The sequence below is a fragment of the Paramormyrops kingsleyae genome, chromosome 5 (assembly GCF_048594095.1).
Source record: "Paramormyrops kingsleyae isolate MSU_618 chromosome 5, PKINGS_0.4, whole genome shotgun sequence".
NCBI lineage: Eukaryota > Metazoa > Chordata > Actinopteri > Osteoglossiformes > Mormyridae > Paramormyrops > Paramormyrops kingsleyae.
Genome location: NC_132801.1, coordinates 32,530,009 through 32,553,860, shown reverse-complemented (window position 1 = coordinate 32,553,860; position 23,852 = coordinate 32,530,009). Strand labels below are relative to the sequence as shown.

The following is a 23,852-nucleotide window of genomic DNA, read 5'->3' as shown; positions in this document are numbered from 1 at the left end:
AGTCAGAATGTCTGCACTGTAAGTAGTTTATTATACAAAAGTGGGTATTGAAAAAATAAACAACTGTATTTAGCTTTTAGTGCAACATTTGACTTTTTAGGACAGTCCTTTGATTCAGAAATGTTTGTAAGGTTTGTTCACATATTTATTCTTTAAATGTGGATAAAAACAAAGAGCAGTAACATGGTAGGTATAGTCTAGTTGGTCCTCTGCCTCTTGGTTGGTCTCCTGCTGCTCTCCACAGCCTCCTCAGGGCTCTCCTCCTTGCAGAGCTCTTGGAGCAGGGAGGGCTGCAGCTGACCGGCCACAGCCCAGGCCCACAGACAGAGCTCCACCTTGTGGGGTGTCCAGTTCTTTTCACTGTCCGCTGGATGGAAGGAGAGGAGAGTGGCCAGTCACTTAGCAAAGCCTTAGTGTTTCTGTGTTCTGTCAGGTGACCCAAAAGTGAAGAACAGACTGGACATTCTGGGTAAGGAAAAAAAAAACACAGATATGCACTGCTGAAGCAGCTTCCTTATTCTTCTGGCATTAATAAATCTGATGCCAAAACAAGAGGGAGGAGGAACAGATCTAGAAACCCAGATCTAGAGTTCCTACCAATCCATCACTTGCAATCTTTGGCTATAGAGGAAAATATATTGTGTATATCTGATCAAAAAAAGTAGAAGGAAGGACTTATCTTAAAAATGCAGATGCAGAGATGGGAAGGAGAGCCCTACCTTCGTTGAGCGAGCAGCTCCGCTCCACCACCCTCTGCAGGTACAGAGAGTAATGCTTGGCTGTGTACTGAACGGGCTTTAAGTACGGAATGCTTTCCACCGCCTCGTCAGCCATGAAGGCAGCGAGCTCAGGAGAGCCAGCAGCCAGAACTGCTGTGGTTGGATGGGTAGGGATGAAATGGTGAGATATTTGACATATATAAGCACTGTCACCATAAGTATAATACTCCAATATCAACAACTAGAAGAAACTTATATAAGACTTACATACTATTTTTTACATTTTTTATCTAACCTAAGAAGCAACTACTGATTTTGCTGATGCAGCAGGACCTTGGTGACATTTGGCTAATTGTTAACCTGATGCGGTGGCAGGCCCCAAGGCCTTCAGAGAGCTGAGCTCCGTGATGGCCGCCTGGATGTCCGGCAGCAGACTGAAGGCCTTCTTGGTGCACTTTTCCACGGTCTCGCTGGGATTGGTGGCCACCAACTGCTGTAGCCTCGGCCGGAATTTCCCCCTCTGGGACCAATGTGGCAACAAAATGGGAAAAGGTTCACATTCCACGCTGGGCCATGTAGCTTCAGACCTCAGGGGATGTCAACTGCATTTTAACTTGAGTAAATCCCAAACCTTAAACAGCAGGCGAAGTCACTTACCGAACCAAATAATTACTGCAACAAAGCAGTTAGAGGCCAGGCAGAAACCAGCAGAACGTACATCGCTCAAAGACCACTCCTGAAAATCCTAGTTTTCTCCAAGCAAATTGTGCTTTTTTTCATAAAACTGCCAGCTAAACCTCTTCCTCAAGTATGTTAAATGCACATATACATGTACACTCACCTAAAGGATTATTAGGAACACCTGTTCAATTTCTCATTAATGCAATTATCTAATCAACCAATCACATAGCAGTTGCTTCAATGCATTTAGGGGTGTGGTCCTGGTCAAGACAATCTCCTGAACTCCAAACTGAATGTCAGAATGGGAAAGAAAGGTGATTTAAGCAATTTTGAGCATGGCGTGGTTGTTGGTGCCAGACGGGCCGGTCTGAGTATTTTACAATCTGCTCAGTTACTGGGATTTTCACGCACAACCATTTCTAGGGATTACAAAGAATGGTGTGCAAAGGGAAAAACATCCAGTATGCAGCAGTCCTGTGGGCGAAAATGCCTTGTTGAAAATGGGCCGACTGATTCAAGCTGATAGAAGAGCAACTGACTGAAATAACCACTCGTTACAACCGAGGTATGCAGCAAAGCATTTGTGAAGCCACAACACGCACAACCTTGAGGCGGATGGGCTACAACAGCAGAAGACCCCACCGGGTACCACTCATCTCCACTACAAATAGGAAAAAGAGGCTACAATTTGCACGAGCTCACCAAAACTGGACAGTTGAAGACTGGAAAAATGTTGCCTGGTCTGATGAGTCTCGATTTCTGTTGAGACATTCAAATGGTCAGAATTTGGCGTAAACAGAATGTGAACATGGATCCATCATGCCTTGTTACCACTGTGCAGGCTGGTGGTGGTGGTGTAATGGTGTGGGGGATGTTTTCTTGGCACACTTTAGGCCCCTTAGTGCCAATTGGGCATCGTTTAAATGCCACGGCCTACCTGAGCATTGTTTCTGACCATGTCCATCCCTTTATGACCACCATGTACCCATCCTCTGATGGCTACTTCCAGCAAGATAATGCACCATGTCACAAAGCTCGAATCATTTCAAATTGGCTTCTTGAACATGACAATGAGTTCACTGTACTACAATGGCCCCCACAGTCACCAGATCTCAACCCAATAGAGCATCTTTGGGATGTGGTGGAACGGGAGCTTCGTGCCCTGGATGTGCATCCCACAAATCTCCATCAACTGCAAGATGCTATCCTATCAATATGGGCCAACATTTCTAAAGAATGCTTTCAGCACCTTGTTGAATCAATGCCACGTAGAATTAAGGTAGTTCTGAAGGCGAAAGGGGGTCAAACACCGTATTAGTATGGTGTTCCTAATAATCCTTTAGGTGAGTGTATATAACAATGGTAATATAGTTTTTTATGCTTAAGTTGGGATGGGTTGAGCAACTTCATTTATTTATGCATATACAAATAGAGGAACATTCAGTAAAATGTGTATCACAGTAAGAGGTTAATGGACGTTACGGGACTCGTACAGTGAGCTTCCACTCCATCACCTTGAGCAGCTCCGGGTGCGTCAGGAACCGCTGCGGCCGGCTGGCAATCGCTTTAGGCAGCTCATCCTGGTACCTGAGCCAGAAGACACCCGGCATACCGATCAATGACAGCCAGGTGAACTACCAGTTCTTATACCACTTATTATATACACACTTGCAGACTATAATTAAACTTTAATTTCACTGCAAGGCATAATGATTACTTAGCGCATACCCCAACAGAGAACAGTATAGGTGGGGCAAAGACCATGCATGGTGACTTGCGAAAGTTTACTAATCAGGTACGTATGTTTATTGGACATTAAATATCTTTTTTATAATTATTAACTCCCGATACAATTATCATACAAGCATACAGTTTGTAAACACCATACCACAATTGTGTAATATATTGCTTACAAGATTGATATACTGAACACCAGGTTACACGAAATATATTACAATTGCTACAAAATATATAATTGGAGAAATACATTCCCTAGATTAAAACACTGTTTTTACTTCTCATACATTTTAAAAATTTACCAAATGACATTTTTTTGAATATAAACTTTATAAGGGGGGGGTTTGATAACTATACATTTATGTATAAAATATTGCTAAAATTCATGGGCTATTAAGAAGGTATGGAACATTGCTTTCATTAATCCAGAATCCACATTTTACCCGATTTTAATTAAATACGTTTATTTTTAGACTTCTTGCTCTACACCACTGCATGAAGTCTTCCTGAAAAGCTTTGGCGTACGGACGGACATTAAATACGCGCGCCTGCCGGCTGCCTCCATCTTGTGTCTGAAAGCACCGTTTATGGCAGTCGTGGACAGCTGATACTGAAGGGCTCACCATTTATCCAGGGGGAGCAGTTTGCCCGGCTTCTTCCCCTTAGCCATCGACTTCAGCTCCACCACTCGCCAGTAACTTTTATAGATCCGCCTCCATAGCGCTGGATCCTCGCAGGAAAACAGGAGCCTGTCCTCGGACATGTTAGGGGGCGGAACACTGGGACGGGCCGCGCACTCAGCGGCTGGATGCTGTTTTTTTATTCCGTTATAATGTGGAAACAAGCTACCATTTAATTATATATAGCTTTTGCAATGAAATGCACACTCCCCCGGCCAGACCTTCATACGGTTTACACCCTACATAGGAAAAGTCTGATTTACCACCACACGCCCCCTTAACTAAGGACCCAGCTGCTGTCACTTCAGGGCTCCACACCACCGAGTATTTTTTCCTGGTTTTAATTGCATCACACTATGATCATAAAACGTCTCACCGAGCCGCGATTAGCTTATTTTTTAATTAATTTGCCATACTGCCGTCCCCATAGCACGTCTCAGCCGGCTTCCGCTTCCTCCTTCCTGCGCAGGATGCTCCTGTCTCCAGCAAGGTCAGTCTCGGTTTTTTTTTTTTACTTGTCAAGCGAGCATTTTTATCACCCCCCCCCCCCACCCCCGGGTGTTTACAAGCGACACTAAGTGAGCCGATCGCCCGGCAGCCTGAGCCACTGTGACCACGAATCGAATATTAGCGAGTTAGCATGTTAGCTGCTCGCCCCGTCCCGAGCTTAGCTAGCGAGCTAATTAGCCATAAATGACTAATACGACTGAACTACGGTTTACGGCGTTTTACGTCTGCTATACCAGACTGATCCATTTTTATTATGTCATACTAGATACTTGTGGTGCATATACAAGTACTATCAGACTGGGTAACTTTGGTGCCAGCGTTTGAGAACAGGGTGTACAGTGAAGTTGCACACACCTCGTGTTGAGGATCTTTTTTCAGGCAGACATGCATGCATAAATTGCAGGCATCCGTGCATGCAAGTAGCCGGACACAGCTTTGACCATTCATCGTCACAAACCTAAGATGAAGGCGATACGTTTTCTTCTGAATCAGTGTAGGAGGTAAGCGCCAGACATTTACCTGTCTCATCATTTTAACCGATATGAGAAAGTGTTTTTAATTCCGCCCTGTTCGCAAACTACACGCTGAAAGAACAGGAATGACATCACGTCTGCCTTTTTAATACATTTTTCAGATGAACTCTAAGGACTATCAAGTGACGACTTCATCTGTTGAGGCTGGGGTGGTATAACTTACACAACGTAAGTCGAACAATAATATCAAGATGACTAGTTGGTATACAAATAAAACAGTATCTTAAAAAAACAATCACGTTTTCTTTTGTAATTATACTGCCCTCCTCTGGTCCATTCTGAGTACAGCACGTATTCTAACTGTTGCGCCTTCTGTTGTCTGCCTGGCTTTGCAGACAATGGAGAAAATGACACGGGTGACCACAGCCCTGAGCAACAACACTATCACAGGCCGTACCATGTTCTGCCACCTGGATGCGCCAGCGAACGCCATCAGCGTGTGCCGGGATGCAGCTCAAGTGGTGGTGGCGGGCCGCAACATCTTTAAGATCTACACCCTGGAGGAGGAGCAGTTTGTGGAGAAGCTGAACTTGCGCGTGGGACGCCGGCCGTCACTGAACTTCAGCTGTGCTGACGTCATGTGGCACCAGATGGACGAGAACCTGCTGGCCACGGCCGCCACCAACGGCGCTGTGGTCACCTGGAACCTGGGCAAGCCGTCGCGGAACAAGCAGGACCAGCTCTTCACTGAGCACAGGCGCACAGTCAATAAAGTGTGTTTCCACCCCACGGAGGTCTACATGCTGCTCAGCGGTTCCCAGGACGGCTATATGAAGTGTTTTGATCTCCGCAAGAAGGAATCTGTCAGCACTTTCTCAGGTACCTCCATCCATGCAGCCTGTATCACCCCAGTGAAATGAAATGATGCTTTATTTGCCATTTGCCGTATAGGTACTGAAATGAACTGGGTCAGCAATTTGCCCACTGTTCCTGGAGCATTCCTATGGGTTAAGGGCCTCACTCAAGGACCCAAAACAGACAGGACTTTTCTGCCGGGGATAGGATTCGAACTGGTGCCCTGGTGACATCTTTAATGCAGCGTCCATCTCTGTGTGTGTGTTTTTACCGTTTAATAACAGGGCAGTCGGAAAGCGTGCGAGACGTGCAGTTCAGCATGCGGGATTATTTCACGTTCGCCGCGTCATTTGAGAACGGCAATGTTCAGCTGTGGGACATCAGGCGCCCAGACCGGTACGAGAGGATGTTCACCGCCCATACCGGACCCGTCTTCTGCTGCGATTGGCACCCAGAGGACAGGTCGGTGATTTCTTATCTCGTTCTCATTCGCCGCTTGAGTAAAAAGCCGGGTGTGCTAATGATTGCGTATTGCCAATACTGACTCGATGTCATGTGACCTGGCTTATGTAGGGGTTGGCTGGCCACGGGAGGACGTGACAAGATGGTCAAAGTGTGGGACATGACCACCAACCGGGCAAAAGAGATATACTGTGTGCAGACCATCGCTTCGGTGGCCCGAGTCAAATGGCGACCGGAGAAGAAGTGGCATCTGGCCACGTGTTCCATGATGGTGGACCACAACATCTACGTGTGGGACGTGCGTCGGCCCTACATCCCCTTTGCCACCTTCGAGGAGCACAAGGACGTCACCACCGGCATCGTGTGGCGCCACCTCCACGACCCCAACTTCCTGCTATCAGGTTCCAAGGACAGCACCCTCTACCAGCACATGTTCAAGGACGCCAGTCGTCCCGAGGACAAGGCCAACCCGGAGGGCCTCTGTTTCGGCCTCTTTGGCGACCTCGCCTTCGCCGCCAAGGAGAGTCTCATCAGCGGCGACTCCAACCGCAAGCCCTACGCCGGCGGCGACCGCCGGCACCCTATCTTCTTCTTCAAGAAGCCCGACCTCACCGAGCAGTTCGCTCACGTCTCCAGCGCCCTCAGTGTCTTCGAGACGGACCTGGAGAGCCACCGCATGGACTGGTTCGTCAAGACGGCCCGGCTGTACCTGCTCAGCGGGAAGCCTTTTACCGAGCTTTGCGAGCACAACGCCAAGGTGGCCAAGGAGCTCAACCGGCCGCAGGTTGTTACCACACACCCTCACTCCTATGTGTGCGAGTTCACTGAACCAAAGAAAATTGTGGTACAGTAACATATTCTGGCTTCTTTCATGTTTAAAGGTTTCAACGACATGGACGATGTTAAGGATTATGTTTTCAGACCCGGGTAACCTCAACACGGCAGCACCAAACCACAATATCAGTAAACTGGGTGCCCTGCCCTTAATGAACAGGTAGGATTTATACTGGTTTATGCTCAGGCAGTGTTAAGATAATATGGTATATCACAGTCTTTTGGGTGTTCTGCGGTTTTTTATTTTATTTTTTAAAAGATGCTAGAGATCAGGTTTATTTTGTCTACCCCACAATAGACACCCTGCTAAAAAAAAACCAGTGTTGCTTTTGAAGATATCATCAAAATAACATATAATGTGATGTAATGTCTGAATGGTATGAAAAATTAGATACCGCCCAGGCCTATAATGGATTCTCTTCTTTTTAAATAGATGAATGGTAAGATTTAGACTCTAAATTTACCATATATTTTTGACAATGGAGTGATTATTATTATTTTTTTTGCAGTGGAGAATGAGCTTTTCGGGCTGAGAATTTTACTCGCATTGAGGCATATTGCCTTTTGTATGGTTCTAACCTTGTGGTGTTTTTGTCAGCTTCAACATGAAAGAAATACCAGCAGGGCTGGGAAATGAGACCCGTCTAGACCGCAGCAAGGGAGAGATCAGGCAGGACAACATCCACATGGATCCTGGAATCCCTCTCATCAGCAACAATGACGGTAATTTCCCCAGCAGCCTAATAATCACTTATTAATTTAGTTATAAATGGGCCATTATATGATCAGTGTGCCTTTCAGGGAATATGTGTTTGCATTGGTATTCCCTTTGTGTAGAAACTGGTTCTGCAACTGCTGAATGAATCAGTTTTTTTGCTGACATAATAGTTTCAATACATTTTCCCTGCAGTGTCCTCTGAAATTGTCCTCTCTCCTGTGATTTGTTGTTTGTTATATTGTCATGTATTAATTACTGTCTGCAGGGAATCCACAGGGAATGTGTGGCCGTGACATTTTGTCTTAAAATCTCTCCATGCCTGGGATGCTTGAATGTTCCTCTCTTTAGAAAATGAGGAGACGGAAGGGAGTGAGGGACAGGCAGACATGTTTGGTGATGCGGAGCTGGATGATGACGACCTCTATTCCATGGAGCACGACAACCAAGCCGGTGAGTTTCTCTCACTGCAGACGACAGGGCCTCTGATTAGTCCAACTGATCCACTGAAGTGATCTGGAAAAGCTGGGCCACTTCCTCAGCAAGAGCTGGACAAAGCTGGTTGACGAAGCTGATTCCCCACTTGTAGGTGAGGAACCGGAATACATCCTCCCCCAGGAGGCCTTCCCTCTGCGGCACGAGATCATGGACAACCCTTCAGCGCCGGAGCACCTCCAGGACAAGGCCGACTCGCCGCACGTCAGCGGAAACGAGGCCGAGAGCGTCTGCCTGACGCCCATCGAGTCCTTCTCGCTCATCTCTGTGTCGCAGCCGCTGTTCAGCCTTCACCTGCCGCCCTCCTTCTTCAGCCCCGTGGTGCGCGAGATGCTGCTCTACTACGCCGAGCAGGGTGACGTGCAGATGGCCGTATCTGTGCTCATCGTGCTGGGCGACCGCATCCGACGCGAGATCGACGACTTGACGCAGGTCGGTGGCTCGGCGGAGCGAAACGAAACAATGCTGTGCTCAGCGTCAAGTTAAGACAAGCGGCCCTCAATAAAGTATCACTGTTTATTGTCAAACCATCCATATGTAGGTATACAGATAAGCACGATAATGTTCCCGTAGGACCATGGTGTAATATACGATATACCTACAAGTATGTGGACACCCCTATTAATTATAGCAATTGGCTTAATTAAGCAAAACAAATTGCTGACACAGGTTAATTAAGCACACAGTCACTCATCCTCCTGCAGCAGAAATTAGCAGCAGTGTGCATGGTTGTAAAGAGGAAGATAGATGCACAGACCGTCGATTTGGCGCCATCGTATGACACTGTCTTTCCCAAAAGTCAATTTGCCACATTTCTGCCCAGCTAGAGCTGCCCTGGTCAACTTCAAGTGAAATGATTGTGAAGGTCAAAAGTGTCTGGGAGCAAATTCAGCTGAAATGTCACAGAAGCTCACAGAAAGGGACCTGATCACCCAACATCAATACCCAGCCTGAATGGCAGTAAATCCCAGCATCAATGTTCCTCAATCATATCTAATGAAAAACTGTAAAGGCTATTATGGCAACAATGGACTGACCGACTTTATATTTATACCCTTGGTTTCAGAATGAGATGTTGGACAAACTGGTGTCCACATCCTTTTGGCCATATAGTGTATACAGACAGAATTTGATGAGGAGAGGGTTTCATAATCATTTAAAAGTGCAAAAAAACAATGCAGCGGCAAGCAAGGGGGCTGGAGTCAAGGCTGAATATGCAAAGTGCATTAAGCCTGTAGTCTTGATCATCATTATGCTGACATTCAGAGGGCGAGAGGTACTGTACGTGCAGAACGTCATGTGACAGAGAGCCCCGGGTGCTGTTTGTCCCATCGCAGGAGCACTGGTACATGTCCTACATCGACCTGCTGCAGCGCTTCGAGCTGTGGAACGTCTCCAACGAGGTCATCAAGCTGAGCACATGCAGTGCCATCAACTGCCTGAACCAGGCTTCCACCACACTGCACATTAACTGCAGCAACTGCAAGAGACCCATGAGTAACAAGGGCTGGATCTGCGACAGGTGGGTCCGGGGGGCGGGGCATCACGTACGCAGCTGGGCTCTTGGTGTTTCATGGTCACAGGACTTCCTGTGCACCCCGGTCCTGTTTCTGGGTCAAGGAAATTACTTCTGTGCAAACTAGGCTTCAAAACAGTGTAATTCTCCGGTTTGAAGGTCAGCCACAGCGGTGTCTGGGAGTGGCTTCGATTGTTTAATCCGGCCCTTCCTGTTTCCCAGGTGCCACCAGTGTGCCAGCATTTGCGCGGTTTGCCACCACGTGGTGAAGGGCCTGTTCGTGTGGTGCCAGGGCTGCAGCCACGGCGGGCACCTGGAGCACATCATGAACTGGCTGAAGAGCAGCTCGCACTGCCCAGCCGGCTGTGGGCACCAGTGCGAGTACACCTGAGCTCCGTAGCCGAGTGTGCCGGCCCCGGCTGGCGTCTTTGCCGTCAAGGTGCTGCTGGAACGACCTAGGTTGTCTGGGAAGTGCAGTGGAAGCCCGCTGTCTCAGGGCAGGTGACGTCTTGAGTGTGTCCCCCCCCACAGACTCCCAAACTGCTAAGGTTAGCTGGCTGCACTAACCTGTTGAGATACAGAACCTGATGTTCTAGCACTGCTAAGGAGTTGAGTTCCAATGGAACGACAGTGAGTCTGTGTTACTTGGTGCTATTTTCATCTGAGGCCACTTGCAGTCAAAGCAGGACCGGGTCCTTCCTTGCGGTAGAGTATTCACCGCAACTCTGGGCTGGATTTGGGTGGGGGGCGGTTGGTGGAGATAAAGGAATGGAAGGACCCTACAATAAAGATCTGTGACCTGTGTTTGGCCATATTTATGCTGCTTTGTGTTGATTCATTCAATCAAGGTACATTATCTGTAAATGAATTGCAAGGGAATAGACATTAAAGTTTGAGCAAATTTTAGAAAACATGCAACGTGAAGGATTTTTTTTCAGAACCCAACATAAAGTCCCAGTACTGTTAATTGAGGGTCCCTGTGTGGCCTGGACCTTTATCTACATTGGTCAGAACAACAGAGTAACACACACTTTCCCTGTGCTACCCCCCCAATAACAGAGTATGGATTTTAATGTGTTACTATAGAATTACTTTCTAGTTCCTTCTGGTATGTTGTAGAGCTGCAGTAGGATGTAGATAATTCCTTTTTTTAAATTTGAACATTGCTGCTGGTCTGGCTTTGTCTGTAAACTGTTCATCGTTTGTTTGAGTTCATGAGAGCATTTTAATGGCTGTTTTTGAAGTATGATGGTCTCCAATGTAAACCACAGGTTTTTATATATATATATTAATAAAATGTACAGTACACTGAACACTTGTTTTATCACATTCTTATTTGCAAGTAAAAAGGACAGACTCAGGTTCATGTGTAATTTAATGTAATGAATATTTTACCCTCCAGCCTGACCTTATATGGGCTTAAACATTGTCGTGATTTTCCTGCTTAGTTAATTATTTGCCAGTTTCTTAATACATGGAGTATTGAAACAGCCCAGTTGCAAAACTCAGAGGGAAGGACAGTTTGCATACACTGTCTGCATGTCTAACATCTATCAGTGTGTAAAGTTGCTTGTAAGAGGTAATAGATTCTCTGTGTACTAAAATTTGTTCTTTCAGATACACACAAAAAGTGAGTAAAGTGAGAGAAATCAGAAAGGTTTACTAATAACTCAGCCAATTATATTGAAGGTGTTTTTTGTATACACACAATATATATTGTCTTTCCATACATCACTGGATTTGTGAAAAGACTACATACATTAAAAAGATGAGTTCAGCTTTGGCTTAGTTTGTTTCAGTTAATTTATAGTAGTTTGAATGCTGCTATCGTCTCAGCCCTCACTGTTTTAAATGCTGAGGTATTGATTCATTTTCAGTGCACAGCAGGAATATTCTTCAGGATAACCTTCTGATGAGCGCATTGTCTTCATTAGAGAAATGTCTTGGGGCCTTGGTGTATATTGAGGACTGACGGTCCATCAGTAATGACGTCGTATCTGATTATTCATTGATTCTCTTAGACACAACTGGAGACCTTATAGGCTTGAACATCTCCATTCACTGAAGCTACCTGTGATTAATGTTGAGTGATGCTGATCATAAAGTTCAGACTTTAGCAGTGGGGAAGTGGAAAGGTAGCCTTGACCTGTATGAGGGCACCTGATTCACACTTTGAAAGAGCATTTGTGGCCTGAGAGACGATGCCCTTCCATTTTAGATTTTTATTATATTCTACTTCTGTTTATACTATTATGTGTGGTAACATACTTATTCAAAACTAAACAGTTTGTTTTGTTATTTAACTCTGTGGTTCTTTAAAGCCACTTTTAACTTCACCCATGGGCACAACTGTGTATCTTTAATAGAGCAATTCAAGTTAGATACCTTGCTCAAGGGTACTATAGCAATGCTCCTCCTGGGACTCGAATGGGCAAACTTCATTCAGCACATCCATCTCGTTAAATGCAACCTCCCACCTCCTATTCATTGTAACTCCACTGGGCACTGGGTAATTGAACCCCAGCCAACCCGATTATACGTCCCACAGACTACAGTGAAGATTCTGTGGTGTCAGTAGAGGGATATCACATTACCCCCCCCCCCCCCCCTCCCCCACATTAATTTCTCTTTGCTCTGTTATGAGGTCAAATGAAAATAGTTATTTTTCTACTTGTATAACAACTGTATAATAAAAAAGTATTGTATTGAAAAATAGTTAGAAAATGAATTAAAAACCCCCTTGATATTAACCTAACGTGCGTCAGGTGTATTGCATTGCCGCAAGATCCTGCCATGTTAAATTGGATGCATAGAAAATACATGTCTTTGAGGTCCAGGATGAGAACCATTTCTTGTCAGTTAGAGGTTTGTGTTTAAGGTGGGATGTGCCCAACGAACACATTCTGCTATTTGGACTGCACTTCAATCCAAATTGGAATCTTTAAATTTGTATTTCAGTGTTTACTCTTGAGAGTGATTCATTCTGTAAATGAAAGATCTTTTTTTTCTGGTTTTGGGGGAAAAAATGAGATTGTGCAAGTATATAAATTAGCTTGGATATATCATCACCTTGTGTTGATAATTATTACATCATGCATAACTTAAAGTACATATCTGCATGAATATAAACTTCAGTCCAATAACTTCAGCCCCTTACCAGAAATCTTTCCTCCTCTTTTATCACGTCGATTTTCATGTTACAAAAACAATCTGTCTCAAAAAACTCAGAAAACTGCAAACAAGGGCAGAAGTAAATGATGGACACAGAAAACTAAATAAATTATTACCTCATGTATAAAAATGCCAATGGCCATTCTGGATATAGGCCAAGTTACTCATTATTTTGGCTGCCATGATTAAAAGACCAAATATGAATGACGATAGAATGCATTTGCAGGTGCTTCACTAAGGAAGCCTGTAGATCAGGGGTGGGGAACCTGATCCATGCAGGGCCGGTGTGGGTCCGCGCGGGTCTTCAGGATGACCTCTCAATCAGTCCAATCCATGGAAAAGATTCCCCTCCCCTGCTGTATATCCTGATGTTCCCTGAATGAATGGTGATGTCACCATGAATATCTGAGGGAAAGTTGTCAGCTTCCTTGGAAACCTCAACCCTGTCGTCCACCCACCAATTCAAGGCAAAACTGCTATGTTAATGTGTGGGTGTCCCTCAGAGGTGTGAGCAGACAGTCAGCTTGGAGCTTTCCAGAGTGATACGGCGGTCATACACCCAAAACGGTGACAATTTGAATTAACTCTAAACCGAAATCCAATTTTAATGAATCATACGAAAATAAACTTTTTTTTGTCACTGGGTGTAACACTAGAAAACGCCAATACGTTTCGTTTCTAGGTTTTTCTCTGACTGCCTCACTTCATCCCAAGTAACAGGTTAGACTAGTGATGGGCGATACACCCTAAAAATCACAATATCTTCAGAGATTTACACAATATTCTAAAATTCATACAGAATGTAGAAATCAGTCAAATGTTAATTATGCAAGAAAACAAGTGTGTAGGCCATATCACCATATGACATTCAGATTGAGATCTATTAATATTCATAATCATAGTATGATATTGTATCAATGTGTGACCCAGCACCAACTCTGGTTAATACTTTAATCCCGAGATTGAAACAAAATGAATTATCAACCAGCTTGTAACCCCTGTGTCGTCCTGTGTCTTTTAGTCCACTATGTTTAATAAAACAGCATAACCCACACCAATAGCCAGTGCAACTGTAACATGTCTAGTCCAAGACTGCTCACTTAAAACAGAGACAAGTGTTGTTAAAATTCATCTGATGCATAGAAAAAGTAAGATTTTAATCTTGAATTGGTTTGACTTCATTTAAACATGAGGCAAATCACACAGACATTAAAAGGAGTAGGAACGATCCGACAGCCTAATTATGCCATTACATTTAAGGGAAAAACTATGAATCACAACACAATTTGCACTTATGAAAACAATGAGTTATAAGACTTGGTGATTTACAGGATGCCAAATTTGGAGGGAGGGGGGTTGTTCACACCTGAAGGCCCTGGGACTCATTTACATTACACAGCATTCCAAACCAAAGGAGCTTATACCCAAAAAGCACATAGAGGCGTCTTTCTCAACCCAGTCACTCCCAGCTTCTAACACTCCTGTACCAGAAACCTGGTGCTCTTGATTGTTTGGTTCAGGTGTGCTGGGAGCAAAAATGTGGACCGTCGGTCGGTTCCTGAGGACTGGGATGAGAAAGACGCCTCTAATGAGGAATCACAATATAATCATTTCAAATAATCAAAATTTGATGAATCCCACACAAAATATCCACCCTACCTCTGCCCTGTTCAAGTAATGCAGTTTATCTATTAGACATATTACTTAAATAAAATAATATTTAAGATGGCAATTCTGGTGAAACTCAAACAGCATTATTTGTATCCTTGTTCAATCTCCATACATTGAAACTTATTAAAACCAATGAATCCGCAGAAAATTACTAGTTCTGACTAGTACCGGGAGCTGGTGTGGGGGGGGTCTGTCTGGCGGTCCCAGAGTACCAGGTTAAGAAACACTGGCACAGAGCAGAAGGCCAGCAGACCCGGACAGTGGCCGTACCCAGCAGGTCACACATCCCCGACTGAAGCCTGCTGAGATCACGTTTCCTGCTCCGTGTTCCACACTGCAGCCACCAACACCAGGTGGCGCTAGCACGGGCTGACATTTAGGGCCACATCTGCCCTCCAGCCCGATTGTCTTCTCCTCGGCCAGCTGCTGCTGCACCCACATTTCTCCAGCAAGCCTGTACAGGGTGGCGCCGTCACCCTCCGTCAGGAATGGTTTCTTCAAGAAAACCTGAGAAGATGGAGAGAACGATGACACCTCCGGAAAAAAGCGAGGAATCGGAGACTCATATCGAGGGTGATACTTTCAAACAAACCATTTAAAGTAGCAGGTCCCAGCTAGGACTCCCACTGCTGGGTGAGCTTCTCAGCAGTACTCAGTCCCCTCAGGTTTTTGGTCACCACGTGGACAGTTTTTTCTACAAGACCAAAGAAGGCTAGACACTTAAGGCATCGCTAGTACGGAAAAACACTACATCATTACTTAGGCATCATACAGTCAGGACTGAAGAGTTACTTCCAAACAACTCAGCAAGCCTGACTCATCAATCTCGATTTAGGCCTGACATGGACTGACTTGAGTCTTACCCATCTCTGTCTCATACGCGTCCAATTTCAGCATAAGCTCTGACAGGCTGAGGGACTTAAAATCTTCCAGAACATTATTTCCTGTAAGACAACGCAAAGTCACAACTGCAGCAGTATCTGGCTCCCTACCAGACGGCAATGTATTATGTCACACTTACAGCCAAAAACGTTTTAAATAATAGAGTTTTACATAATCTGTAGGCAAAAAAAAAAAAAAAAAAAAAACTTGCCTTTTCCATCAGTCTCTCCCAGCAGCTTGTGTAGGCCTACATCACAATGTGCAATTACTCCATCACTTGGCAGGCGGGAGAAGAGCTCCATCTGACAGGCCCTGTCCATCACCACACAAGTACAAGTGTGTCATCAATCACTGATCATTCCCTAGTCAACCTCTGTATAGCCTCAAGCAGTCTTAGCCTTAGAACAAAACTCACACTCCTCCTTGAGGGTTTCTGCTGAATTACCCAAATGCTATGATTCTTTGGTCGAACCATTTCACGAAGGTGATGGGGGGGGGGGCTGCAGATTTGCCACCCAGTATGCCGTATGCCCCTCACCTCACTGTGTCCAGCGCCGAGCTCAGCTCCTGGGCCAGCCTGTGTGTTTCCACCAGCTCGGTCTGCACTCTCCTCCAGGGCACCTTATCCTCCATCAGACAGCCCTCCATCACGGTACGCAGCTCCCTCTCCTGCAGCACCTGTGCCTGCAGACTCTCCACCTCCGCACAGCGCTGCCGTGGAAGCAGAGCCGGGCGGGTTAAAGGTCACACAGCAACGACACCTGGAGGTGGAAGCCTCTGAACAATAACTGATGACCAGATGAATATTACTAGGACACAAGCTTACAAACCTTAAACGCCAGCTGGAAACCAGTTAAAACCAGAAGCTTAGGTTAGAAGCTTTTTCTTACTATGGTAAAAGCACAGTCCTTAAGTTCTAAATTAAAATACTACCAACACATACATGGATAAACCAGACTAACTAGGCTTCTACTCATTTGTTTCATGTTCCTTCCACTCTTCCAGAGGCAGGAGGGTGGGAGGTTACCTTGTGCAGCTGGATCGCCATCTCCTGCATCTCAGCCTCCAGCTGGTCGGCATAGGCCTGCTCCAGGGCTTCACTCGGTGGCCGCGCCCTGCTGTGCCACCTGGCGATGGCCGACGTCATCTTCCGCTTGGGCCCAAACAGTCTGGCATCCACGGGGCAGAAGCATCGGGAACAATCAGGCACCCCAGAAGGTCACCGGCCCTCCCCTGAGGAATTCTCCATCACAGCCACTCAATGCAGTCCCACATCTATTTTTTGCCATGGCAACTGGCATCTACGGGTTATTGAGCACAGTGTCATTCATGAGTGAACAGCAGCTCTCTCCATGTCAACTGAGGCTGGATGCAATAGCTATAGAGGACACACTGACAGGCAAGAGAGGACTGAATCAAAAGACACATCCCAATAGCCAATACAGATGTAAAACTCATTTCAGATAAACCACCTTTCTATCGAAATCCTTATATGGGTCTTCTGTTCTTGGTTTTTATTCTGTTTTCCCATAATAAAAGGCAACAGGAGATAAAAAAAAATACATTATATGACCAAAAACATCATTATTAAAGGAACTGACTATACACACCGCACCCATTGATGACACACAGGTGTTTAATTAAGCGCACAGACACGCAGTCTCCATTAACAAACACTGGCAGGAGAATAGATGGTTGTACGCAAGAGGTTAATGACTTTCAATCGGGCATCACAGGATGCCATCTTTCCAAAAAGCTCAACAAATTACTACCCTGGTCAATCACAAGTGAAGTGATCGTGAAGTGGAAACATCTGGAAGCAACTTCAGCTGCGAAGGAGTGGGACACACAAACTGACATACAGGGACCTGATGACCCAACATCGACCCCCCAACCTGAAAGGCAGCAAATCCCACCAGCCATGTTCCAACAGCTAATGGAGAGCCTAGGCTATCATAGCAACAATGGGTGGACAAACGTCATAGTCATACCACTGGTCTCAGATCGAGATGCTTGACAAGCTGGTATCAGCATGCTTTTGACCATATAGTGTTTAATTAGTTTAAATTAAGCTGCTCCCAAAAGAACCAGACTATTCCACATGACTAACCAGATCCACAGCATCACGCTGACATCCTCCAGGGAACCTGAGATTAAAAATGTAAGCAGCCTTACGTGATGCCCACTTCCTTTAAATCATTCTCATTGAGGGTGAGGAATATCCGCAGGTCGATGTCCTGCTCCTCCAGCAGAGGGAGATATTTGGAGAAGCCTATCTGTTCAAGGAACTCTGCCAAATCCTGAGAAGAGGGCACAGGAGGTAATGAAGCTGAAGAACATGCCATTGTATGACGAGATGTGATTAAAACTGTGAACATGCCCATTAGAGTACAGAGTGCTGTAGAACAAGGTGTAACAAAGGGAGGCAGCCGGCGGACAGACACACCTTGGGGCCTGTGTAAGCAGCTGATTGGCTGGAAGGTTGCTGTCCTCCGCAGTTCCCAATGCTGCTGTGGAATGCTGCTGTGCTCTCGGTGCTGCTGTGGCGACTCTTCCCCTTGTGATGGTGACCTTTGCCCACCCTTCGCGCAGAGCTTTTCTTCGCTTGGTCTGAATCCTGCAAAAACAAACAAAAAAAAAAACAGATCAAAACGGACATACTGGACAGATAAAACCTTAATAATTCCAGAGGGAAGATTAAGGTCCAAACAGTAGCTACATCCAACCTCCATCAGTGAAACTACAAGATGAATAGTGCAATTATGGATCTAAAACCAGGCCACATAGGGTCACAGATAAAGGTATATATAGCATATATGACATATAAGAATACATTACCAGGTAATGCTGTGGATAGAATAAATAACTATGAACAGAAAGTGTAATGTACTAATGGAATGGAATACAAGAGCATTATGATTCAGTGCTTGTTTAAATATATACACTACATTAAATGTGAAGGATATTTGTATGTAAATTTGAAGTCTTGTCTCCACAGTAAACCCCTGGCATTGCGTGCGGGCGGCTCCCCAGGGCGATTCACCTCATTGCTCTCCAGCGATGCCTCGCGGCTCAGCCCCGCCATCCGCGGCAGACAGTCACTGCTGCCGCTGCTGCTCCGCATGGTGGGCATGTCGTTGTCGAAGAAGGGGCTCTCATCTGCGGGAGACACGTCGCTCGGGCAGGTGAGGGGGGGGGCTGACAGGTATCACGAGGCGGCTTAAAAGCAGAGAAGGGGACGGCGTGTGACTTCGTGTGACAGAACTCTGAGCTTGTGATCGGAAAGGTTGCCCGTTCAAATCCCACCACTGGCAAAGTATCCAAGTTTGGCCCTGAAGCAAAGGCCTTTAGCCCCAGCTGCTCCAGAGACTGTCTGACCCTGCTCACTGTTGCTTTGAACCGAACCGTCTAACAAATAAGCTTATTGCTGTTCTACAGCTCACAACTCATAAGCTGGTTGTAAACATCGGAGAGCAGGGACTTTAATCTATGAATGACAAACGCATTGGGCTTCACCTCTGCTGCTGTTACTCTGACCATCCAGCTCATTGATGGGTGACGTGACATCACGGTTACAGATCCCTTCACTCTGCTCCCCTGTATCTCTGAAGGTCACATATCCTGGTGGCAGCACCCTCGGCTCTGGCAGAAAAGTGCAGTGGTCAAAGACTGGAAGCCCGCGAATCCTACTGTGACTAAACAGATGCTTGCAGGACAACTACACTACCTGGCCAGAAGTACGTGGACACCCTTTACCGAATTCAGCTGTTTCAGTCACACCCATTGCTAACAGGTGCATAAGATCAAATACGGCCATGCAATCTCCGTAGACTAACGTTGGTAATAAAACAGGTCATACCTTCATAGATAGGATGCCACCGTTCCAACAAACCAGTTTGTCATATTTCTGCCCTATTATATTTCCCTGGTCATCTGTCATACTGTTGTTGTGGAAGCATCTAGGAGCACCGACCCCTCAAAGCAAGACGGCAGAGTGCTGAAGCATGTGAGGAGTAAAAATTGCATTTCCTTGCTTGAGATGCTAACTGCATACTTTCAAACTGCCTCATCAAGTACCATCAGGGCAAGAACTGTCCATCAGGAGCTTTATGGACTGAGGTTCCATGGCTGAGTTGCTGCGCTGTGCCATTAGACTGTGCAGCAGTGGAAATGCGTTCTCGGGTGTGATGCATCACGCTTGACCATCTGGGTTTGGCAGATGCCAGAGGAACCTGCCTGCCTGAGTGCATAGTGCCAAATGTAAAGTTTGGTGGAGGGAGGCAGAGGTGGATACTTCAAGTCCAGAAAGTAAAGATCCAGACCAAGATTTTGTTTCAACTAACCAGTACTCCGTGACTCTTTATACTCAACTGGTTGGTTGAAATAAAATCTTGGTCTGGATTTTTACTTTCTGGACCTGAACTATCCACCTCAAGAGGAGGCATAATGTGTTTGGGGCTGTTTTTCATGGTTTGATCTAGGCTCCTTAACTAAAACCTCCACTAAAACCTCACTAATGCTCTTGTAGCTAAAATGGGCTGAAATCTAGTGTAAAACTTTCCCAGAAGAGTGGAGGTTATTATAGCAGCAAAAGGGAATCGACCCCATATTAATGCCTATGGCACTGGAATGGGGTTCTCAACAAGCACATATAGGTGTGATGGTAAGGTGCCCACATTCTTCTGGCCAGGGAGTATTATATTTATTAATAAATAATAATAATTTTTAAATTTACTAGTTTCAGTATTATACATAACTCTTTTACATCTGAAGTAGCAAAATAGTATTTTCACTCAAATATCCAAGAAAATCTCTACCACGACGCCTGCTGGGGGCTCCGACCCGGAACTTGGCTATGGCCTGTGGACCGTCATGAATGCTAGGTCCTTTGACTTGTCCCTTGCTGCGGGTAAGACGTGACCTCCGGGGGCCACTATCTGAGTCTTCAGATGAGCTGAGGTCTTCATAATGTCCTGATGACAAAGTGGAAACAAAAAAGTAACATTACTATAAAGGAGTAAGGCTGTCTGTAGGTTAAACTCTTCAGGCAACAGTGGACGCTCTTGTATCTTGTGCCTGTCTAGTAGGAATCTAGTGCTAATTCTGATTCAATTAGCTTGTGTTAGGCTCTTACAATGTTTTGTGTAGCTTCTGTTCCAGTACCAACTAGCATTTGTTACTGGTCTCTAACTGGAAGCTCAACATAGAAGTTATTGTACCCAAGTTGGCTCCTTGACAGGTTTATGCTTGTGATGTATTATCTGCCTCACTTGTATATCGCTTTGGACAAGTGTCAAGTAAACAGATTAATGTAAAATAACGAATAAGCCATCAAGTCTTTAAAGCCTGAAAAGCAACATCCCCTACCTGGTTTGGTCCTGGACAACTGCATGTCAATGAGGCTGGCGATCTTGGTGTGACCATATAAAATAGCTAAGGAACGAGCCGTCTCTCCTTTAGCATTTCTTTCGTCGACTTTTACTCCCTGAGGAAGGGGGTGGGGGGGTGGGCAGGATCTTCAGCACCTTGTCAAAGCAAAGCAATTAAAAGTTCATGTTCTGTGAATGGGGTCTTACACGTTCTAGAAGGTACTGGGCGGTTATTTTATGACCTGAAGCAGCAGCCTCCATTAAGAGTGTGAATTCAGATATTGGCTCCCTGTTGAGAATAAATGTTATTTTACATTGTTTTGAGGAAGTTGCAGTAAATACATTGATTCATGTTCAGTAGCCACTCTGGGCATTGATGTCATTAGAGGCGCCCTACTTGATATTAACATTTGCATTGTTGTCCAATAGGAACTTCACCATCTGCCGGTGTCCAGTGCTGGTACAGTGAAACAAAGCTGTCCAGCCTCTTGCATCCTTCATCTCCAGATCTGCACCTTGCTTTTTTTTTGGTGGGGGCAAAAAAAAAGGGTACAGGTCATACAATGGTAATGTTAATAAGGGCAGATAAAATTTCCCATTCCATCATTCATTTCAACCAATAAGGTCAATGAAAAGGTCAATGAACTCAAAAAGTGAAAATGTCAACCCATGATGTCCTGACCTGGAGCAGGAAATAGGCAATGCTCTCGTTTCCACAGCTTGCTGCCAGCATAAGTGGCGTTTGTCCTTTTGCAGTAGTCGCGTTCACGTCCACACCCGTCTCAAGCAAAAGGTTAGCAATGTTGTCATGCCCAATATAAGCAGCATACATCAGCGGTGTCCAGCCACCTATATTCTTAGCATCCAGGTCAACATCCCCTCTGAACCAAGCAAATAGAAGCAAGACAAAACAAAACTCATTTCTAACCACCTAACGAAACACTGAGAATTATGCAGGAGGTGGACAAAATAAGAGAAACACCTCATATTAATATCTAGGACTTAATAAAAAGTAGGGACAACAGTCACCTTCAGAACAGTTTCAAACCATTTTAAAGTAATGTCATATGTCATGCAATTTCACTGCAATATAACTACCAAATTGCGGGTATTGTGATTTTGGACAATTTCTCCAAAGGTTTTGTGCTCTGTACACTGGATAATGCATCTTTGTACAAAGGGCCAAGTTAAAATCAGTGTGTGAAGGACAGCCCTCCCATGAAGTCCAGCTTTTGTTGAGACTGAGTCACAGAGCTGCTGGTTCTTTTCAGTGGGGATTTCTGAGGCTGTAGTGTTAAGGTGTTTAACTATCCTGCTAAATGTCTGTCTATCCTCGACAGTGAGGCTCAAACTGCGATCACTGTTCCTCTTGCCAGTTAAGTGTCTGTGCTTAGCAAATGCTGCGATTGGTTTTTGAGACCATATCCCTCGACGCGTTAAATAATCTTGCAGTTTTTTGACGAGTGCACCTACAACACAAGCACCGAGCATTTGACCCCTTGAAAACTATTTGTTGATTTATGTTAATTTTGAAAACTCATACATTTATGGGCTGTCAGACTTCTACTCAAATTATGACATTCAAAGTTGAAGTCCTTTTTCATGTAGTGATTCTGTTATATTGCCCACATTGAGACATTCATTGATTTAACTGTTCCTTCTATATAAACTGGAACCATGTTTTGTGGGGGGAAAGCTTGCTACAACGCAACACCCACCTGCGAATGCATTCTGCTACAACATCATACTGGCCAATGGAACAGGCAGTGTGAAGATCCAGAGGTACATGCAGCTCTTCACGATGCCCTAATTGCCCTCCAGCATCCCCTAACCACAGAGATAGGCTGGCTCCAAGCTGTTCAGACTCACTGGCTTCATCACTTAATTCCGACATCCTCAAACCGGCTCCTGTTTTATATAGATACTTCAGAGAAACATTTCAGAAGGGTAAAATACCATGCCAACAATCTCTGCAAAAAGTGACAAGCACCGCTTAAATGACAATTTTCAGTAAATTGAAAAAGCAATCAAAATATTAGATAATAATGTTAATATTATAAAGTTTAATTTTACTCTGCGTTTTAAATCTCTGCATAATACATATTCCGATGAAAGACGAGAACAGTAATTATAAGTTTTTCTGGGCGCTTTAAATTTCCGAAAACAGCTGGTACTACTGTTGCACAATTGTATTAAACACATAAAAGAGCGAGCTCGTGAAACAATAACCGAAAAGTGATACAACCTTACCGGGGAAGTTAAGTACCACCCTAGATAAAGTGCGACCTAAATGCATATCACAAATAGAGACGGTGAATAACTTCTCATAATCTTTCATCAAATCGCTCTAGTGCAGATTTGGTGCAAATTATAGTAAAATAATTTTTACAAACACTATACAGCAACCAGCGCAGTTAAATCTAACTTACCCTTGTAAGTCGTTCACGACTTCAATCACTGAGTCGCTTGTTGTAATACAAACACCATCAAACAACACGATTGCACACATGTTACATCCTCCAACTACGACATAAGTTTCAATATCTGGGTTCTGTAGTCAAATTGTTATACAACTCAAGCAGTCCACAAGTCATGTCGCTGTAAAAATGAACTCATTTTCCCAAACACCACAAAAATAGCTACCGTACTGGTCATGTGATACGCAACCAATGGAAAGTCGAAGCACAGTGGCGTCATACTTGAACAACAGCTGTACAGTTATGCGTAACCGAAGAGAGATCCAGTTGTTGCGGCTAGCCATAAACTCTACCGAGGACCGGAGGAGAACGTGTTTAGCCAGATGATAGTGATGACGACGAAGATTTTAAGATTTTCCTAACAAAATATTAAACACTTAAGAACTATGGTTTCCTTCACTGTCTAAAACTGGCAATAATACGTGCAGTTACCGATTTCTTTTTTAAATATCGTACATTTTTGAAAGATATTTGAGAAATAATGTGATTTAATATTATATTGCAACTTTTGTTACAGCTTTTTTGCAAGCACATCTGTTAATGAATCTCTTATGATAAATTTTCAGTGTCACTCACTGTACATTTCTACTACGAAAATGTACGCA

General features: G+C 44.7%; 3 protein-coding genes across 7 annotated transcripts; 1 reads left to right on the top strand and 2 right to left on the bottom strand.

The window, feature by feature from the left end:
• Nucleotides 1-8: 8 nt before the first annotated feature.
• LOC111841961 (uncharacterized) lies at nucleotides 9-3,900 on the bottom strand. 4 transcript variants are annotated; one of them, XM_023808151.2, is made up of 5 exons: nucleotides 3,761-3,900; nucleotides 2,894-2,987; nucleotides 1,080-1,239; nucleotides 720-872; nucleotides 9-465 (listed from the first exon to the last, which is right to left on the bottom strand). In XM_023808151.2, the coding sequence occupies exons 1-5, from the start codon at nucleotides 3,898-3,900 to the stop codon at nucleotides 146-148; spliced, it is 867 nt and encodes a 288-aa protein (XP_023663919.1). In that variant the 3' UTR covers nucleotides 9-145. The 4 variants fall into 4 exon arrangements, with proteins under 4 accessions (XP_023663919.1, XP_023663922.1, XP_023663920.1 ...); XM_023808154.2 differs by having other exon boundaries at nucleotides 9-367; XM_023808152.2 differs by having other exon boundaries at nucleotides 720-869.
• Nucleotides 3,901-4,731: 831 nt separating this feature from the next.
• On the top strand, nucleotides 4,732-10,990 carry wdr24 (WD repeat domain 24). Its single transcript, XM_023808150.2, has 11 exons — nucleotides 4,732-4,827; nucleotides 4,962-5,028; nucleotides 5,196-5,679; nucleotides 5,940-6,117; nucleotides 6,229-6,901; nucleotides 6,999-7,111; nucleotides 7,550-7,674; nucleotides 8,018-8,119; nucleotides 8,256-8,593; nucleotides 9,499-9,683; nucleotides 9,900-10,990. The coding sequence occupies exons 3-11, from the start codon at nucleotides 5,199-5,201 to the stop codon at nucleotides 10,066-10,068; spliced, it is 2,364 nt and encodes a 787-aa protein (XP_023663918.1). The 5' UTR covers nucleotides 4,732-4,827; nucleotides 4,962-5,028; nucleotides 5,196-5,198; the 3' UTR covers nucleotides 10,069-10,990.
• A 2,994-nt stretch (nucleotides 10,991-13,984) lies between these two features.
• On the bottom strand, nucleotides 13,985-23,367 carry anks3 (ankyrin repeat and sterile alpha motif domain containing 3). 2 transcript variants are annotated; one of them, XM_023808176.2, is made up of 17 exons: nucleotides 23,200-23,367; nucleotides 22,489-22,678; nucleotides 21,453-21,651; nucleotides 21,168-21,289; nucleotides 20,978-21,059; nucleotides 20,769-20,886; nucleotides 20,219-20,374; nucleotides 18,918-19,043; nucleotides 18,445-18,560; nucleotides 17,848-18,018; nucleotides 17,577-17,701; nucleotides 16,429-16,570; nucleotides 15,940-16,112; nucleotides 15,613-15,713; nucleotides 15,383-15,463; nucleotides 15,112-15,213; nucleotides 13,985-15,026 (listed from the first exon to the last, which is right to left on the bottom strand). In XM_023808176.2, exons 2-16 carry the CDS (start codon nucleotides 22,662-22,664, stop codon nucleotides 15,134-15,136), a joined length of 1,968 nt encoding a protein of 655 aa, XP_023663944.1. In that variant the 5' UTR covers nucleotides 22,665-22,678; nucleotides 23,200-23,367; the 3' UTR covers nucleotides 13,985-15,026; nucleotides 15,112-15,133. The 2 variants fall into 2 exon arrangements, with proteins under 2 accessions (XP_023663944.1, XP_023663943.1); XM_023808175.2 differs by having other exon boundaries at nucleotides 22,489-22,694; nucleotides 23,200-23,365.
• Nucleotides 23,368-23,852: the final 485 nt, after the last annotated feature.

Coding starts and splice junctions, on each gene's coding strand:
- LOC111841961 (XM_023808151.2), bottom strand. CDS start 3,900: ATGTCCGAGGACAGGCTCCTGTTTTCCTGCGAGGATCCAGCGCTATGG. Junction 2,988..3,760: donor CTGCTCCCCCTGGATAAATG/GTGAGCCCTTCA, acceptor CTTCTGGCTCAG/GTACCAGGATGAGCTGCCTA. Junction 466..719: donor GAGCTGCTCGCTCAACGAAG/GTAGGGCTCTCC, acceptor TTCCTTACCCAG/AATGTCCAGTCTGTTCTTCA.
- wdr24 (XM_023808150.2), top strand. CDS start 5,199: ATGGAGAAAATGACACGGGTGACCACAGCCCTGAGCAACAACACTATC. Junction 5,680..5,939: donor ATCTGTCAGCACTTTCTCAG/GTACCTCCATCC, acceptor GTTTAATAACAG/GGCAGTCGGAAAGCGTGCGA. Junction 9,684..9,899: donor AAGGGCTGGATCTGCGACAG/GTGGGTCCGGGG, acceptor CCTGTTTCCCAG/GTGCCACCAGTGTGCCAGCA.
- anks3 (XM_023808176.2), bottom strand. CDS start 22,664: ATGTCGGAATTAAGTGATGAAGCCAGTGAGTCTGAACAGCTTGGAGCC. Junction 18,019..18,444: donor CATCGCTGGAGAGCAATGAG/GTGAATCGCCCT, acceptor TTGTTTTTGCAG/GATTCAGACCAAGCGAAGAA. Junction 16,113..16,428: donor TGGCGATCCAGCTGCACAAG/GTAACCTCCCAC, acceptor CTTCCACGGCAG/CGCTGTGCGGAGGTGGAGAG.